The 18,432-nt window shown below is 46.5% G+C and overlaps 1 protein-coding gene across 1 annotated transcript in view; it reads right to left on the bottom strand.

Moving 5' to 3' along the window:
* The window catches only part of Col15a1 (collagen type XV alpha 1 chain), a 94,831-nt gene that overhangs the window by 10,808 nt on the left and 65,591 nt on the right, over positions 1 to 18,432 (bottom strand). The window contains exons 21-33 of the mRNA XM_070010567.1: positions 17,369 to 17,404; positions 15,229 to 15,291; positions 12,878 to 12,946; positions 12,746 to 12,781; positions 9,010 to 9,063; positions 8,854 to 8,913; positions 7,419 to 7,487; positions 7,267 to 7,308; positions 5,293 to 5,338; positions 3,595 to 3,675; positions 3,122 to 3,171; positions 2,527 to 2,619; positions 1,020 to 1,164 (exon numbers count right to left, since the gene is read on the bottom strand). Coding sequence (XP_069866668.1) covers positions 1,020 to 1,164; positions 2,527 to 2,619; positions 3,122 to 3,171; positions 3,595 to 3,675; positions 5,293 to 5,338; positions 7,267 to 7,308; positions 7,419 to 7,487; positions 8,854 to 8,913; positions 9,010 to 9,063; positions 12,746 to 12,781; positions 12,878 to 12,946; positions 15,229 to 15,291; positions 17,369 to 17,404 — 844 coding nt within the window. The remainder of the gene's footprint in view (positions 1 to 1,019; positions 1,165 to 2,526; positions 2,620 to 3,121; positions 3,172 to 3,594; positions 3,676 to 5,292; positions 5,339 to 7,266; positions 7,309 to 7,418; positions 7,488 to 8,853; positions 8,914 to 9,009; positions 9,064 to 12,745; positions 12,782 to 12,877; positions 12,947 to 15,228; positions 15,292 to 17,368; positions 17,405 to 18,432) is intronic.

Genomic DNA, 18,432 nt, shown 5'->3' with positions numbered 1-18,432 from the left:
CTGACTTCACCCAGGAGACAGCATGTGACCACTGAACAGAGGAAGAGAGGAAGAAGGCTCAGAAAGAGGAAGAAATGGGACAGACGGTGGGGGCGGCGTGAGTTGTACAATGACAGGGGCCCTGGCTTTGGAGTCAGGAGATACAACCACCAAAGTGCCTGATTTGTCAATCCTCAGCTGTTCAATCTTGAGGATACAGAAAAATTTCAAGTTCTATCAATCTGTGTAAGACATAAATAGGTATTTCCTTCTTCAGGACTTTTCCATAAGCCTTCCTGCTCTGGCTGGCTTCAAACTGTCATCCACAGATCTCAGCTTCCTGAGTAGTTAGTGTGAGCCACCACTAGAACCTGGCTGCTATCAGCTTTTTAAGAATCACTGTTTCCAGTATTGGGTTGGAATGGTAGAGTACAAGCCAAACAAATAAGCCAATCAAGGGTGCAAGACCCTGAGTTCTAAGCCCAGTGTTTAAAAACAAAATAGGACCCCAAACCAAAAAGTAGAAGCAACTCAAAGGTCCATAAACAGATTATCCATACAATAACATAATATTTGGTCATAAAAAAGGAGTACAGAATACACTACAACATGAATAAATCTTAGAGTCACTATGAAAAGAAAAAGAAGCCAGACACAAAAGGTCATGTGTTGTCTGGTTCCATTTTTATTCCAATTTTATGTTCAAAATAGGCAAGATCTTAGGGGAGAGGTGGGGAGAAGTAACTGCTAATTGACACAAAATTTCTTTTTGGTGTGATAAAATGGTCTAGAATTAGACAGTGGTGATGTCTGCCTGACCCTGTGACTATTACTGAGTTGTGTGCTTTAAATAGGGGAATTTTATGATGTGTGAATTATATCTCAATTTAATAAAAAAAGAAAAAGAAAAGAAAGATGGCCCCATCCAGAAAATAGCCCTCTGTTACACAGTATGATTTTTATATGCTGCTCAGGTATAGACTGAGCCCAAGCATTGAGGTGACATGAATGATGGCACTCTTCCCAGTACCAGTACCAACCTGAGCCCAGGATAGCTGGAGGTCCTGGTGGCCCAGGAGGTCCAGGTGGCCCAGGGGCACCAGGCCTTCCAAAGCCAGGTGGTCCGGGAAGGCCAGGAGTCCCTGGGGGTCCTTGGGGCCCAACAACAGCCTCTCCTTTCTGACCCTGTGAAGGCAAGCGGGCAATAACAAAAGAATCATTAATGGCTAGAAGTCTTGCCTGGTCCTGTATGAAGACATACAGAAGAAGTGAGTGAGTTCTAGCTGCTGTTGTCATTGTTCACAGTTCTGAGCACAATCTCAGGTTTTGTAGGCCCTGCAATGCATTAGCTAAGCCATTACCTATTTAGACGAGAGTCATAAGAGCCATGGACTCCAAAAGGCTCTAGGACATCAAGAGTCTATTCTTGGTACATCACAGGTGAAGGGTGCTTCCACGGGGGAAAGGTTGTGTCCCCAAATCATAACACAAGTTAGGGCCACAATGAGAAGTAGGAGCCTAGTTGTACCCTTATAGAGAGCTCTGAGATCAACTCAGCTCTGGTCCATGAGGTCAATAATGTCTTGGTCATGGTCTTGTTGGAGACCTTTTCTCTCATGGCCTGGAAAACCTCCCTCCTCCTTAGAAAATCATGTCTATCAAAGAGCTTCCTCTTCAGTTAAAAATTCAGAAGAGAAGCTGGGTGTGGGTGGCTCATGCATGTAATCCTCACTACTCAGGAGGCTGAGATCTGAGGATCATGGTTCAAAGCCAGCCTAGGCAGGAAAGTGAGTGAGACTCTTATCTCCAATAAAACTACTTAGAAAAACCTGGAAATGGCGCTGTGGCTCAAGTGGTAGAGAGCTATCCTTGAACACAAAGAGGCCTAGGGACAGCATGTAGGCCATGAGTTCAAGCCCCAGGACTGGCAAAAGAAAAATAAAGGAAAATTCAGCAGAGCTCAGAGCCAGTGACCAAAGCCTATAATCCTAGCTACACAGGAGGCTAACATCTCACAAATGAGGTTCAAAGCCAGCCCTGGCAGGAAAGTCTATGAAACTCATATCTCTAATTAACCAGCAAAAGAAAAAACAAAAGCCAGAAGTGGAGCTGTGGTAGAGTGTTAGCCTTGAGCAAAAAATGTTCAGGGATAGCACCTAGGCTTGAGTTCAAGCCCCATGACCAACACCAAAAAAAATCAGAAGATCCAGCTAGCTTTTCTAGAAATATCATCTACATCCTCCATTCTGTATTCATTGTAGCATTTGCATTGAAGCAAATTTCCCACAATGCACAGAAATAAGGCAATGTGATTAGTACTTAAAGTTAACTACTTACAGCCTGGGCAAACTCCTTTCCATCCATGGGACTCAGCCAACTTTCCCAAACATCAACAAGAAGTAGGGAGAGTGGGCCCAGCCCTATTCCTGCCACCAGCCTGTATTATACCTTGACCCTTGGCTCTCTGCATGTCTAGTCAGACTGAGGACCTCAGGGAATGTCATGATGAGTCCTTAGGGAAAATGACCTAGAAAGGTCATTACTTACAATCAAACCTGGGTTTCCTGGCAGGCCTGGAGGCCCAGATACAAAGAAGTTGCCATTAGGATCTCCTCTGATCCCCCTGTCTCCATTCTCCTCCTGGAAGAGAGAAAACATAAAAGTATTTCAGGAAGACTGTGGATGAAGTCTCTCCAACATAAGCCCAAGAAATTGGACACACAGGATCCTCTAGTTTGAATGTGTATCTCAAATTCCCTATGTTGGAAACTTAATTCCCCAAATCATATATGAAAGGCATTTGGAGGTGAGATCTTTGGGAGGTAGTTAGGTTGTAAGAGCTCTGGATTAATGGCTCTGGAATTATTCAGGGATTAATGATGGGATTACTAGGGAATGGTTTTGCTCTAAGAGGAGCTGTTTCTGGCCTCCTTCTGCCTCATTGTGTGACATCTCACATTACCTAAGAACTCTGCCGAGTCACCATCAACAAGAAGGCCATCACCAGATGTGGCCCCTGATATCTCAGCTCCAGAACTGTGAGCTGAATAAACCTTTATGCTTCGTGAATTACTTCACATACAGTATAGCAATGGGAAATGGACTGAGATAATTGATCAAACGTTCAGGAGAGAATACTTACCCTCATGCTGTTCAGAAAATGTCTCAAGTAAGTTGGATCCACTGGAGGACCTGAAGAAGAAATGTTTCATAAAATTCACAATCGTAATTTCAGGAGTCACAAAACAAAAAATCGAAAAGCTGGTAGCCAGGGTTATTTCCTAGTAGAAGTGGCCCTGTGTTGGCTTAGTTGGGCTTGACACTAGATTTGGTGGTACCCATAGTCTTAGTCCAGGCCCAGCAACCCAGACCTTAGACAAAGTCCTTGGTCCTCTTTGGACCTCATTTTGCATATAAAACATGAACAATTCATTGGAAGTTCTGGTCTCCCTTGACACTGTTCCAAGTCCATGATTAGGTCTTGCTGGCATTCAGAGTAGCTTGTGGTCAGAATCGTGGAGTTAGTCTCATCATGACTAATCAGTCAAATCACAACTCTGCAGCCTTTTCAGGACTAAAAATCAAAGGCAAAACTTAGATAAAGAGCTAGAATACCTGGAGGTCCTTGGGCTCCTTGGTCCCCTTTCTCTCCCTTTGAGCCAGGAATGCCCCAGGATCCTTTTTCTCCTTTAACACCTGCCACCAAACACATGTACACGTAAGAAAAAAAATTATTGGAAAGCATCTCATTCTATATAAAACTTTTCTGAGACAACTGAACCCCTTTAGCAAAGTTGACTCAAATAAAACTCTCAGTGGGTCTAAAATCCTTTACTAAAAGATGGGGAGGCCAGAGGTTGAAGCATCAGACCCACTTCCTGACCTTGAACATCTGGATGCATCTGGAGAGACAGACACAGCTCACAGTAACACAGGGAGCTGTGGTAGAGAGCCCAGTAGGGTGCCATGCAGCCCAGCAGGGGTTGCTGTAAGCTCTCCCTGAGACACTTCTATTATTATAGACTGAGGCTCAACACCAGCTCTCAAATCTGTCTCTTCCAGTCTCAGGTTACCTAGGCCTGTGCAATCTGGTGGGGTGAGGAGCAGAGGACTCTCCCAGGAGTTGGCTACACAGGTCCCTGAGGGTGCTGAGCCATCTACCCCAATTATAAAGCTGGTAGATTGAACATCAACTACAGCCACACCTTGCCCTCCCTCAGAAACAGCAAGAAGCACCACTCAGGTGGAACTGTTTCCTGCCCCACCCTCTCCACTACTCTGAATGGGGAAGTAGTACAAGGGCAGCTCTGGAGAGTAGCATTTGAGAAGGGATGGGATGAACTTCTTCCCCACCAATGGGTGGCATAGGCAGGAGATCTTTGAATTCTTGATCTCCAAGAGACACCATCAATCAACCTCCCAAATGTAGAGATTTGGGTTTAGGTTTCCCAAGCATTGGGGAAGGATGTGAATGAGACTCAGAAGTATGATGGCTTCTGCTAGGGGAGCAGGCAGCTGTAAACACATCTTTTCAGACTCCATTCCTGCTGGGGGATCTGTCTGAGACTCAAGGCCTGGCCAGCTGGGCTATGGACTTGACTTCTATGGCATGCATAGACCCTCCTGAGACCATAGATAGCTAGGATCTTGCTATGTAACTAACCCTGGTTACCTCCTGCTTCAGCCTCCTGAGTTCTAAGATTATAGGTACACCATTACATCCAGTCTATCCTGCCCCATTCTCCCTTCAGGTCTGGGGATGGAGCCCAAGGCCTCACCCATGCTAGGGAAACACTGGACCTTTGAGCTCCATTCCCTGCCCGCCCGGGGGTTGTGCATTTTAACAAGCTCCCCGAAGCGCTGATGCTGCTGGCTAACTCAACACTCAGGCCTGGGGCTCATGTGTTCTTACAGCTCTTCCTTGTCTTCCCTATTAGTATACTGTGCTCTGATTGATTTCCATAGTTACTTTCATGTAACAGAGTTTAAGAGCCAAAGAGGCAGGAATAGCCTGGAATCATGTGTCTGGCATCAGTGAAGATCTTATAAACAGGTTAACAACAGAGTGAACACACAAAGTGTTTGCTGATGTCGTGAGATGGGTACAGCCAAGATGTTCAGAACTGACAGAAGTGTGACCAACTCATGGCCAAGACACAGCCTGGGCTCAGTTGCTCTGCTCCTAGCAGAACCCTCAGTCCTTCCTTCCCCCTCCCCACGGGCCCAGCACTAGACACATAAACACTATCTTCTTCACAGACATGAAGTCAGGAAGGTTTCACAGAATGACTCAGCATAGAAAGGAGCATGTACCATGGAAGGTGACGAGCTCTGGGTCCCCAGGATGAGTGGCATCCACCTGGAAAGAGAAAGGCCAGATCAGTCCTGCCCTGACATTTGAGCACAGATGTGGCCGCATTCTCTTAGCCCTCAACAGACTTCCCAGGCCTCCTGTAGGGATGCCCATCCAATAGCTACCCCTGGGGTAGACAGAATACAGTCCTACTGACCCAAGAAAAGGGGAAGTCTGGGGCTTTTAGCCCATAAAATTGTGGCAGTGCTGGTTTGGTTAGTGCTAAGCATTTTGGAGCTCCTTATCAGTTGGGATTGATTGACACATGGGTAAGGCCTACCAGTCCTGAAGCTGGGCTAGCTGTCAGCATTGCTATTGTGTATAATAAAAGGATAGGTGCTAATAGTACTGATGACTGGCAGTCATCAGATGGGAGGGGCTATTCTGCACTCCTCATTAATTTCGGTGGGTCTCTTGAGTCCCTGCTATTTTTTTTTTTTATAATATTCCTTACCAGGTCTTTCCCTTTCCTGATGACACAAGTGCCATCTGCTACCTGGCATTTAATAGTCTACCATCACCTTTTTCCCCCAGGTGACACCAAGTGAACTTAGTCAGTGCTCTCTATATATGAGTGGGGACTGCAGCTGCACGGGGGTCCCCAAGAGAAGATGGCAGGTAGGCTCAAGGGAATTTTCCAAGGGGGGTGGGTAGGGAGAGAAAAACAACCCACATTTATTTCTAAGTTGAGTAAACAGGTTGCAGTGATTCTAAGTTCCTGCACTGCAGAGGTAAGCTGTGGTAGTGTCAGATGGGCTGAAATTAGAAGGTGCTTGTGAAATGCTGGATGTGTTTGAAATGCCCACTTGTAGAGCTGGTCCCAGTTTCCATGGCATCCAGCCAGGCAACATGAAATTAAAACACTCAACAAAAGTCCTCTGAGCCTATCTTTGGCATCCTCTAAGTGACTCCATGACCCCCAAAGGCTATGGCTAACTGCAAAGGGCCAAGCATAGGTCATGCAATTGTAGATGGCAGTCACATTTTCATGAAACTCTACAGTGCTAGGTGTTGTCTCAGGCTTGTCCATCTGAAGCCTGGAATCATGTAAGTTTGGAATGGGCTTCTGGCACTCAGACAGTGGGTCCCAGGGCCAGCCCACTGCCTAGCAGGCTGTATTCTCTCCTTCCACCTAAGGAGGCCCTGCAAAGACTTCTCAGGAGGGTCTCCCGGTTACCCACACTGCAGACTTCTCTTTGGGTCATTGGTATAAACACACAGGCCCACAGGCCCTTTCTTGTACTGGTGGATCCTTTGCCTTTCAGACAAGAGCTTCTGCCTCAAAGGTCAGACAGAGACAGATGGCAAGGTAAAGCGTTCAGCTAAATGGTATTATTTCTGAACCCTCTGAGCCCAGCCTCATCATGTCATCCAATGAGGATCCTACTTCGAAGTGCATTTCTGAATTGTCATTTGCAAACTCCAGAGAGCAGAGACCACACCTTCTAGTTTACTGTGTTGCCAGGGCCTAGCTGAGTACTTGGCATTGGGTTAAGTGCTCAACAAATATTTGTTAAATAAATGAATGAGTGTGCATGCTTCCATGACTCAGGTCGGTGCATGGGGGTAGGCAGTGGCTACAGGTTGACACTGTTTCTTTTTCCATCTGTGTTCTTTCGGTCTCTATTTGGTCTGAGTTTATGCTCCTCTAGCAGGAGTCTAAGATGGTCATACTCACAAAACCCACTGCTGTATTGATCATATTAAAAGAACACAGCAGGAACACCTGAGCTGACCCAGCATTCTCCAGCACCATGGTCTGCTCTCTGGGAGCTTGTAGTCACCTCAGGGAGACTGCATGTGGGTGATGGCAGCGGCTCAAGAGGACATCCAGGGATAGGAAGGGCCCAAGGCAGAGTCTGGTCTTTTCCTGAGTTGCTATCTGTTCAAAGCTTGCTTTTTAAGGCACGGATTTGGGACTGTGTGTTACTTACAGGCGTTTTGCAGTGCGGCCGGGCAGGTACTGGGAAAACAGCCTGTGGGAAGCAGAATGTAAGAGATGAAGCTGCCAGGAACCCCCAGCTCCAGCTCAGGTCAGCCCAATGACCCCCTCCCAAGATCCACCCCCTTCCCCATCCCAACTTACACCTTTGATGTTAACCACTGCTCCAGGAGGTCCAGGGGGGCCTGGAGGGCCAGGGGGACCCGGTGGGCCCTGAAGGGAGATCAGAAAAACCATAGCTGGGTTTGGGGGGGGGGGGCTAGGGTGAGAAGACAGAGACAGCTACTGGGAACTTCCTCCAAGCTCTGGGCACATAGCAAGGAAAAGAAGGCTCTCTGAAGCTCTCTGAGGCCAATCTTGATCCCAGTGCACGTCTACATCTCTGGCCTCAGAAATGCAAAACTTAAAAGTTTTAGAAATGTAAAACTTAGACAGAAGTCATTTTCAAAGCCAAGTCAGCCTGGCCTTAACCTCACAGAACTTTTTTTTTTTGGGGGGGGGTGCCAATCCTGGGGCTTAAACTTAGGGTCTAGGTGCTGTCCCCTAGCTTTTTTTCCCCCCTAAAGTCTGGTGTTGTACTCCTTGAGCCACAGTTCTATTTCTGGTTAATTAGAGTAAAAGTCTCACAGACTTTCCTGCCTGGGCTGGCTTTGAATTGCAATCCTCAGATCTCAGCCTCCTGTGTAGCTAGGATTACAGGCGTGAGCTACTGGCTCCAGCACCATGCAGTTTTCCCCCTCTCTTACAGCAGGAGAGCCAAGGCTGGGAAGCTCTTTATGAAGGTATCCACTGACCATCCAGTGGCTAGATACACGTGAGCCAGGCCTAATGCTTGAGGACAACAGTATTTCTGAATTTCTGGATATGCAAAGTAAAGATAGTGCATTGCATACAGAAGCAGCAGTGGTTTAAATAATGTTTAAAAATGCTTAAGAGCTAGAAGGCCTTCAGTGGTGGCCTTCACTCCTATAGGCCCTGGGTTGGGCAGTGTCAAACAAGAAGGACCCCACAGAGTATCTCCTGGATAGCTAGTCATCACCAGAAGTACTTGAGTCCTGGACAAGCAAGTAGCACAATGTCTGGTCCACAGAAGTTGCTCAATTAACACCAGATTCCTTTTTCTTGGATCCTAGATCCTGCAGATGTCCCTGGCATTTGCTGTCTTGTCAGGTCTTCCTGAGTAGCTGACTGACCACCTTCAAGGTTCACTCACAGGCACTGATGGATCCCTTAGTGACCAGCCATCCCTGAGACTGTGTGCAGTAGGAAGGATAAGATACTCCCCTTGACCCTGGATTTGGAACTGCATCTCCAGGGCATACCCAGACCCCTTCTCCAGCCCTGTATGTGAGGTTTGCAGTAGGAGGCTGATACTTGCTATGGTGCTGTAGGTACTCAGGATGCTCCTGGGGGCCAGCAGGGTGCCAGGCTCAATACCAGGAAGGTAGTGGCAGAAGAAAACAAGCCCTGCACTTGCAGTCTGCAAACCCTACTCACTGAGCCCATCCCTCCCTGGTCAGGACTCCCCACCCTGGGCTCTGCCAGTGACACAGGACAGGGCAGTAGTTGTTGTACTCACAGGTCTGATGACTCCTCTATCTCCTTTAGCACCTTTGAGGCCATTCAGTCCTGGGCGGCCCTGAAACCCACAGGAGACACTTTAGTAAGACCCTGCCCGCAGGCGCACCTGGCCTGGTGTCCCCTTATATCCAGTCTGCAGAGCACTGATACTCACGGGTCTTCCCGGGAGGCCAAATTCTCCTTTGTGTCCTGGTGGTCCTTTGGGACCCTAGAGGCAAAACAGACACCAGACTAGAAAACAACCCAAACTCAAGGTCCAGGGGAACAGGATGTTTGGCCTGCTTTTGTGGGCCACCCGTCTGTCTTCTTATCTCCTGACTCTTTTTCAGCTAGAAGCACTCCTCAGAGCACCCTACTTTTCTGTAGGCTCCCTCTATTCCAGACCCTGGATCCAACTCCTTATATGACAAACTAAGGGGCAAGTGGTCAACAGTTCAGGGGCTCAGCTCCCAGGTATCCATGTACCTGGGTTGGCTCAACACATGGGGCAAAGCCCCATGTCATATATCACAGTGTTCTCCACATCCTCCATTCTGAGTAATGCAGCCAGCTGTATGATAACCAAGATAGGGTTCCTATCCTTAAGTGTCCGGAGGATCAGTCCTGTCCTGACACCCTCATGCTCTAGCAAGGCCCCAGACCCCTGGGTCCTAGTCAGTTTTCAATTACTCAATCTCTACCTTCTTGAGCCACTGCCCTGTTCCACGCTCCTGTCTTTGGTGTCTGGATATAGATGACTTAGCCTACAAAGCCAATGAGCTACAATGATGTACCTCTTTCCAGAATACCCACTATCTCTATGGTTGGATCTGCCCCAAGGAAATGCCAGATGTAAGCCTGAGGCCCTCCAAGTCCCTTCTTCTTATAAAAGAATTACCCATGGCAAAGAAAGGCCGCACTGGAACAGGATCTGTACATAAAATTCCCAGACAAACTCCAGGAAAGGGAAACAGGAGGGTTTTTCTTTGTCTCTGTTTTTGTTTTATATTCTTTTTGTCTTGTTTGTTTATCTGTCTTTGGAAGGATATGGGTGGGGCAAAGCACAAATGGAGAGATGAAGGGTAAACAAATGCAGCAGTGGTACTCAATGGACACTATGGAAAATGAACTATAAAACTTGTGGGTAGGTACGAGAGGGAAAAACTGGGAGAGAACAGGGAAGGGGAGACATTGTCCAAAAGGAAATGTACTCATTACCTGACTTATGTAACTGTAACCCCTCTGTACATCACCTTTATAATAACAATAGACAATTGTTTAAAATTCGCAGCCATTATTCTTAGGGAAGGAAAATCCAAGATAAAAGGAGTAACAGGGTACACGCTACTTGGTTGGTAAGCTCTAGCTCAACATTAGACAGTTCCAAATGTTCACCTGCAAAGGGAGCATGTAGACATCCAGATTGTCTGTGTTGGGGCTCAAGGATATGCATTCCTTTCTTTCCTTCTTTTCTTCTTTTTTTTGAATTTACTTTATGGTTATTATAAAGGTGCTATACAGCGGGGTTAAATTTACATGTATCAAGTAATGTGTACATTTCGTTTCATACAGTGTCATCTTTCTCTCATTCTCTCCCATTGCCTCTCTCCCATATCCACCCATGAGTTATATAGTTTACTTTCAGTGTGTTCCATTGCTTCACTTTTTCACCCTTTTTCCTTGAGTTATGTATCTCCCCCAGATCCTCCCACAGAAATGCACGTAAATATACTGTACATAAGGTAAAGAATACAGAATCATCAGAACAAGAAAAACAAAATTTAAAAAATCTTTTGTTTCCATATCTTTGGAGTTCATTTCAGTATTATACTATTATACTATTTTAAAGATGAAGAGGCGCTTAGGCATTGCACCCTTGTTTCTCTCCTAAGACTAGCCTCTTTTGGGCTAGAATCCTGTGCAATTTGGCATATTCCAGTGCATTTTAGATCTAGCTTCCACATATCAGAAAGAACATGTGCCATTTGTCTCTCTGATCATGGCTTACTTCACTTAACATGATTTGTTCTAGTTCCATCCATTTCCCTGCAAAATGACATTAGTTTATTCTTTCTAATGGCTGTGTAAAATTACATTGTATATAAGTACATTTGTGGGGCATCTGGGTTGTTCCCATATCTTGGCTATTGTGAATAGTGAACAGCAATTGACGTGGTTCATGATGTTCAGCTAGTGCTCTGCCACTCTGAGCCCCAGCACCACATCTAGTGATGTGGGTGATGATGGTCCATGGATTTGGAGCAACTACAAAGGAGTTGTATGCTATGCTGGTCACTAAGTCAACAGCTAGCCCCATATGGCATCTTTATGCAAATTAAAAGGTGCCCTACTATGTTTGGCAAAGCTGTGTGCAGGCTGGCCTTCTGCGGGATAACTGCCATGGCCATCTGCAGCCACCTGCTGGCCCCCATGGCTGTTAGTATTTCCCACAGTATTAGAGGTTAATCATTTAGGAATGAGGCCTTTAACTTCTTAGCTACCTCACTCCAGGGTGTCCATTCTGCCTGACTGCAGAGACCAAAGGCCTCAGCAGGTCTTTTGAAGGATGTACCTTTGAGATTATAGGCTATTTCACCAAGGACCTATGGTTCACAACCAGTTGATTCTCCTTCCTCAGCCCTGGGGGTTAAAGGAGGGCATCCAGTTTCAACCAAACAGACCACTTAGACCATTCTGTATTCCACAATGTTTCAGGAACCAAGGGCATTTTGTTTCTTGGGAGGCACTCAGCTATGAGAAGGGGAAGAATCTGGACAGGCTGGCCTCTGTCTCCCCATCCTTGCAATTTGATGTGGCAGTAGACAGATTATTTCATATTTTGGGCCTCAATCTCCTAGTCTATAAACAAGCGCTCTGATGTTCACATCTGAGAGTCAGGAGGATGAAAGGATGCTTGTGAAGTCTCACACAGTATTTGCTTCATAGTGATGTTCTACCTGAACTTCTGTCACTTGGGAAAAAGAATATATGACAGAGAAGTTTAGGGTTCATCATGAGAGAAAGAATACTTAGGAAAATGTTCCAGAAATCCACATGTGTTCTAGAATTCTGAGCAGCAAGGTCAGAAGAGCCTATGGTACTGTCTAGTTCTGGACCTATTCCTTCAAGGTGTAGATGGGTGCACAGACACCCCCACAGAGGAAGGCAGTCTCAAAGCCTCATTGCAGGTGAGCAGCAGATCAAGGACCCAAAGCCACAAGCCAGGAGAGGGTTTTGTAGAGTTTCCTTTGAGGGCATCTCTGCAGTTGGCAGCCTTCAGCATGAAAGTAGGATGCTATTGCCTCTAGGACTCAACCCCATCCAAACCCCTCTCTACCAGACACATTGATTCACTGCATGTCTGAGGCCCCAGGAACCTGAGTGCTGGCCAGGGAAATGTGCTAGAAGTGTTCATTATCCCCCCCCCCCAACTTCAGCCCCCAGCAGGAAGATACCAGTGACCTTCAACTCACAAGATAGCCAGTCACCATATGGATGCCTGTGGGTCCCTGAGTCACTGCTTGGAGGGGAGAGGCCCAAAATCAAATAGCCACAGAGGACTGGACAAAAGTGAGAATGCAGCTGCTGTGGGGTATAACTACTAGATATTTTTCTTCCTTTTTTATTTGGAGACAGGGTCTCTATAGTCCTGATTGGCCTCAAACTTTCAGTCCTCCTGCCCTAGATGCCTGAGTGCTAGAATGACATATGTGTACCACCATGCCTGCTAACCCTTGAGAATGCAGTTTGTCTACCCTTCCCTAACACACACACACACACACACACACACACACACACACACACCCTTTGTGTTTTCACAATTAATTAGAATAATAAATCTAACAAAGCCCCAAATATGATAAAAGTTCCAAACTCCAATTCAGACCCAGTAACGTGACGCTCTGACTTACCATTTGTCCCGGGGCTCCATGCATTCCAGGTTCACCCTAAAACAGGAAGGTATGTTCTTATAAATAATTCAGAAGAAACAAATCTGGAAAGCCAAGTAGCTGTCTGGCTTGAAGGCCCAGTGACATAATTACCTTTTGCCCCTTCACTCTTTCCAAAGGAATGTCCCCGGTCAAGATAGCACCAGGCTCTCCCTTCTCACCCTGCAATGCAGAAAACCTTTGGATGAAATCAGGTTTCCTCCTCTTATCTCACCAATATGACCCTTGCCATCCTGCTGCCATGCTTGCTCACTGTCATCCTGCCTTCATGGTGTTCCTCTAGCCCCACTGCTCCAGCATGACCTTCTGCTAGAGTTCTGCAATAGCTGCTGCATAATGAAATCTCCCCTCCAGGTACTACTGTCAGAGTTACTGCCCTAGGACTCAGGTGTGGTCTTTCACACCCACCAGGATTCCTTCCAAGGACAGATCTGTCCCCCCACTCCCAGCCCTGAGGATCTAGCCCCTGCCTGGTCCTGTCTGCCTCTTGGCACCCCTCCAGGGACCTCTGGTTGGCTCCTAAGGTATTTGACACCTTGCTTTCCTGTCACCTTGATCTACTATCTGTTCTCCCTCAAGAATACTTCTTCTTGTTAATACACCTGAAAATTGAGGAAGAGATGAAAGTATAAATGCTGGAAGGTTCCAGCAACTTTGCCTCCAAACTCCGTGTCCCCGTGCAAACATTTTATTTTGTCAGGCAAAGTTATCCTGGATGTTGGGAAAGAGGGGATGGGGGATTGGGAGCAAGATATCAGGATTCTGACCCCAATGTTGTCTTCAATTGGGCCATTATGATCTCAGGAGGCTCTGAATTAGACATATGTCCAGAGGATGAGATCAAATGAAGAAACCCTCAATATCCCTCAAAGACATCAGTACTAGCCCCTAGGAGCTAGACTGAACCCTGGGGGCTAGCACTGAACCACAGAGAAGCCACCTTTCAATAGTATTAGAAGCAGCCTGACAAGGCAGGAATGAGCAGAGCAGCCTTCTCTTTTCAACCCTTGAAGCCCACAGCTGATATTTACATCTTACCAATTGATGAAGAAACGCAGTCCTGAACACGCCAGCAGCAAGAAGAAGCAAGCACAAAAGCATTAGAGGCAGAGGAAGCATATTTGCTACAATGGCTGGAGTGGAGCTACATGGGATCTGGTCTAAGTCTTTCAAAGTAGCAAGAGGCAGAGGGGACACTTTAGTCCCTTTAGATCCATCTGACCTAGCCAAATAGATACCAGAGCATTTTGTTTGACCAGGTCTTTCCTAAGGCAGAGTTGACTCAACCCCATCCATTCTCTGCAGGTCATGGCAGTGAAAGTACCCAAGTTGCCTTCCCCAAGTGTCTAATCATTTGTCCAAAGCATTGAGACTTTTACTCCCTGAAACTTGGGCCATCAGACACTGAAGCCTTTCTTCCCTCTTAGAAGCAGGATGTCATGGTGGAGAGGAAAGAGAATAAGCTAAAGCTCACTCTTCTCAAAGGCACACGTTCCCTCCCCCCCCCCCCCGCCCCCAACCATTAGACTCTCTCAGAGCAGTTTTCAAGCACAGCTGGGCACATGCTGTCTGCCATCTCCCCCCCCCCCCATTGTCCTGTCTTATTCCCATGTCCCTAATCTGTACAGGAAACCACAGGTGTCCCTGGGGATCTGTGCCTGAAAGAAGGATGCAGACAAAAGTGGATGGGTGAATAAATGGACCCCTTCCAGGATCTTTGTGGCCTGTTTATGACTATCACTCACCCCCTCATCTATAAACACCAACTGGGAAGTTAATCCTAAGAGGCCAGTGTGAAAGATACAGAGACCAGCTCTCTGCTATGGAAATTCTCAAGAAGATCTCTGCAGGCTAAGTATTGATTTCAAACATTTGGGACCAAGACGTGCTTAGAATGCTCCCCAAACTATACTTGCTAACACTGGCCATTTGTTTTTTTCATTAGTTCTACACTCTTCCATACAGCATGTATTGGGGTACCATCTGTGTCCTTGTGCTAGAATCAGAGCTATAGAGAAGTCTGTTCCCAGGGAACTCACATTTAAAGGAGGATAGCCAATAGATAGTTAGACAACATGTAGAACATGAAAGAACAGCGTTCAAGGGAGTATTGAGTTACATTTTCTTTCCTGGTTAGGGTGAAATCCTCTTCATCTCCGCCAGGAAGGAGCCCAGAGATCACAGAAGTTAACAGTGGCAGAGTGACAGTGACTGGGCATGAGAGTTTATCTCAGACAGGATAGAGCCATTCTAGAATTTGCTGATGGTGATGGTTGCATGCTGGTGTAACTATTAAGTATCACTGAGCTGTATAATTGCAAGACACTACCTTTATGGTATTAAAAACGGTATCTAAAAGAAGCAGAAGTGTAGCAGACGTGCCCACTGGAAATGACTAGAAAGCCAGACACTTGAGCTCACGCAGATTCCCAAGACCCTCTCACCTGTTCTCCTTTCAGTCCTGGAAATCCAGGCACGCCAGTATCACCTTTTGGTCCTCTAGGGCCCTGGAAAGAATTGTCGGTGGGTATTGTGTTGTTAGCATTCAAATGTTTTAACCAATCAAAAGAAAAAACACATTTAAAAAAAAAAAGAAAGAAAAGAAAAATAGACCATGGGAGAGAGAGAGAGAGAGAGAGAGAGAGAGAGAGAGAGAGAGAGAGAGAGAGAGAGAGAGAGAGAGAGAGAGAGTGTGTGCGCGCGCATGCATGCTATCCCTTAGCTTTTTTCACTCCAAGCTAATACACTACCACTTGAGCCACAGCTCCACTTGCGGCTTTTTGGTGGTCAACTGGATGTAAGAGTCACATGGACTTTTCTGCCTATGTTGGCTTTCAACCATGATCCACAGATCTCAGCCTCCTGTGTAGTTAGGATTACAGGTGTGGTGAGCTACTGGCACCTGGTCATAATATCTGCTTAAATTTAAGGGGTCCAGGAATGAGAATCTTGGTGGTAAGAATGCAGCGCTGATGCCCCAGGCCTCTTTAAATCTTGGTTTCCTCCAGCTGCTGTAACAGCCTGTTGGCAGATCCTAAGGCTTGGCTTACTTAAGTCATCCTTCAGCTTGCCTCCCCTCACATTCACCTTCCATGACTCCACCCCTCTCTGGCCTCCTATTCCCTGTGAGAAGGGATCCCGCACCAAGCCAGGCTTCACATTTCACCATGCTCATGTGTGTGTGTGTGGGGGGGGGGTCTTCCCTAGACTCCCCTCATCTCTGTATCAGAGCTCATGCCATGCCAACAGGGTAGCCCTCACCTCTGCAGAGCCAGAATCCACATACTCAGCCAGAGGCCACCCCTTCTCAACTCTAGCAGACACTGGAAGTCTGTGCCTATGACTCAAGAGGAGTGGCATTTCAGCTCTCACTGTACAGTCACTGTTCACAAGCCTGCCTTGTCCTCTAGGTGAAAAATGAGTTATCTACCACACTAGTGGTGTAGCAATACAGTTCTTTTCTTCTTCTTCTTCTTTTTTAATGGTGTGGGGGATCAAACTCCAGGCCTTGCACAGTCTTTCCCTGTTTTGTCAAATGGATGGTCCCTTAGTGGGAAGGGTGCCTTCGATTCTGCCTCTTCATCCTTTCCTTACTCTCTGCAGTGGTGCAAGGCTATTCTAAGCTCTTTCAAAACATAGAACCAGGCTAAGCCTCGTGGCACACACCTGTAATCCCAAATACTTGGGAAGATAAAAGCAGGAGGATCATGAGTTCCAGCCTAGCTCAAGCAAAGTAAACTATCTCAAAAACAAATACCAACAAAAGGGTTGGGAAGCATAGCTCAAGTGACATAGCACTATCTAGTCCAGCACTACTAATACACACACACACACACACACACACACACACACACACACACACACACACACACACACACACACACACATGTGGAGGAAGGTATGTTCTAGAATGTGATGTGGATCTTGGAGCAGCCAAATTGGAACTGCTCCTCTGAGGTTAGGCCTCTTCATTTACCCAGCAGGTTATCACATGTCCTATACTGATTTCTATTTTTTTAATGTTGACATGTACCTTTAGTGTCATCCTAGTTTGTGATGTCACTATATATGATGCCCCGAAAAGTATAACAAAATAGGAAGCCATCACCTGCAGTCTAGCCATCAAGAACACATTAAATGTTTGATCAATGTAATAGCAGATCCACTGGAGCCTCAGGGTCTTGAAGTGTTATAAGCAGGGTACAGGTCCCATCTTGGCTGCAGGCCTTGGGCTCCAGCAAAAGCATAAAGTGCTAGACAAAACCAGTGCCGTTCTAGGCAGACACACATTTTCACCACACATAGTGAAAAAGCCCAAGGTAGCCACACAGATGATTCCTTATTCTCTTCCAAGGTTCCCTCCTCTCCCCACTCTACCCCTGTTTCAACACCACCACCTTTTCCCTCTAGGGACTTGATCTGTGTAGACTTTATCTACTTGAATGCTTGACTCATTCACTTTCATTCCTAGCAAGTTTAGCTCTGGGGTCCAGTGACAAGAATAAGACCAGACTCTGAAGGAGCTGTTCCTAGATCATTCAGGGGGGGGGGGTAAATGGGGGGTAGGAGCTTGGTGCTACTTACAGGAAATCCTGGCAGCCCAGGCAAACCATCAGGTCCCTGCAACACAGCAAAGACCAAGTCAGGGAGATCCTGCAGCCTCAGGGAACAACTCCCCTCCGGCATCTGTCAAAAGCCTGAGTCTAATTCCATGCCACAGGGCTCATGTTTCACTCCTCAGGGCCGGATGCTGAGGCCCAGGAGGGCAGGGCCTTCACAGAATCAGATAGCCAGTTAATGCCAGAGGCAGAAATTGTACTCAGACACCCGGAGTCCAGCTCTGTTCCCTTAGCCTGAACTCTACACTTTAGGGAAGCTTCCTCCTCCATGAAACCATTAGTGCTTGAAATCTCTAGGGACAATGATCAGGATAAATAAGTTCTGAGAGTGGGGTCAGGGCTAAACTGGTGGCCAGAGGTAGACATGGGTACTTGCTGGTGAGACTTAGCTATTTGCTTTGGAAGAAGTGAGAATCTTAAAGGATCAGCTTGCTTTTTTTTTTTTTTTTCATTTTGTTGTTGTTGTTTTAGATCTTGCTAAGAGGTTCAAGCTGCCCTTAACCTTGAAATTCTTCATCTCAGCCTTCCAAATGGTGAGATTACAGGTGTAGGCCACGTCACTCAGCTAGGAACAGCATTTTAAACAACCTGGTACATGAGGAGTTTGTACTTTACTACCCTGGAGGGGTAGTAAATAACTTGCTAATTAAAGGTATATGAGTTCAACAGAATACATTTCTTCATTATGTACATACATGTGTGTGTGTACACATTCATGTGGCAGGAGAAAGAACTAGAAAGAGACTAGTTTCTTGTCACAGGATATATAGGAGGGTGGACGAGCATAGCGTGACAGTGCTGGAATAGTCCCTCACTCCTAGAGAATCCACCACTGAGTGGGTAAAGGCTTATCCAGACTCAGGGATGAAGAGGCCCTGAAGTCACTTGAGAACAGGACAACAGCAGGAAGGAAGCAGGGCAGAGAGGAAGGTAAGACAGTGTTAGTATCAATCCCGGCCATCCCAGGAAATCACTCGGAGGAGGTATGCAGAGGAGAAGGTTTATAATATTTATTAGAGGGGCCATATC

This window comes from Dipodomys merriami, unplaced genomic scaffold (genome assembly GCF_024711535.1).
Source record: "Dipodomys merriami isolate MVZ:Mamm:240054 unplaced genomic scaffold, mDipMer1.0.p SCAF_11, whole genome shotgun sequence".
NCBI classification, from domain to species: domain Eukaryota; kingdom Metazoa; phylum Chordata; class Mammalia; order Rodentia; family Heteromyidae; genus Dipodomys; species Dipodomys merriami.
This window is presented reverse-complemented; position numbering and strand designations above follow the sequence as displayed.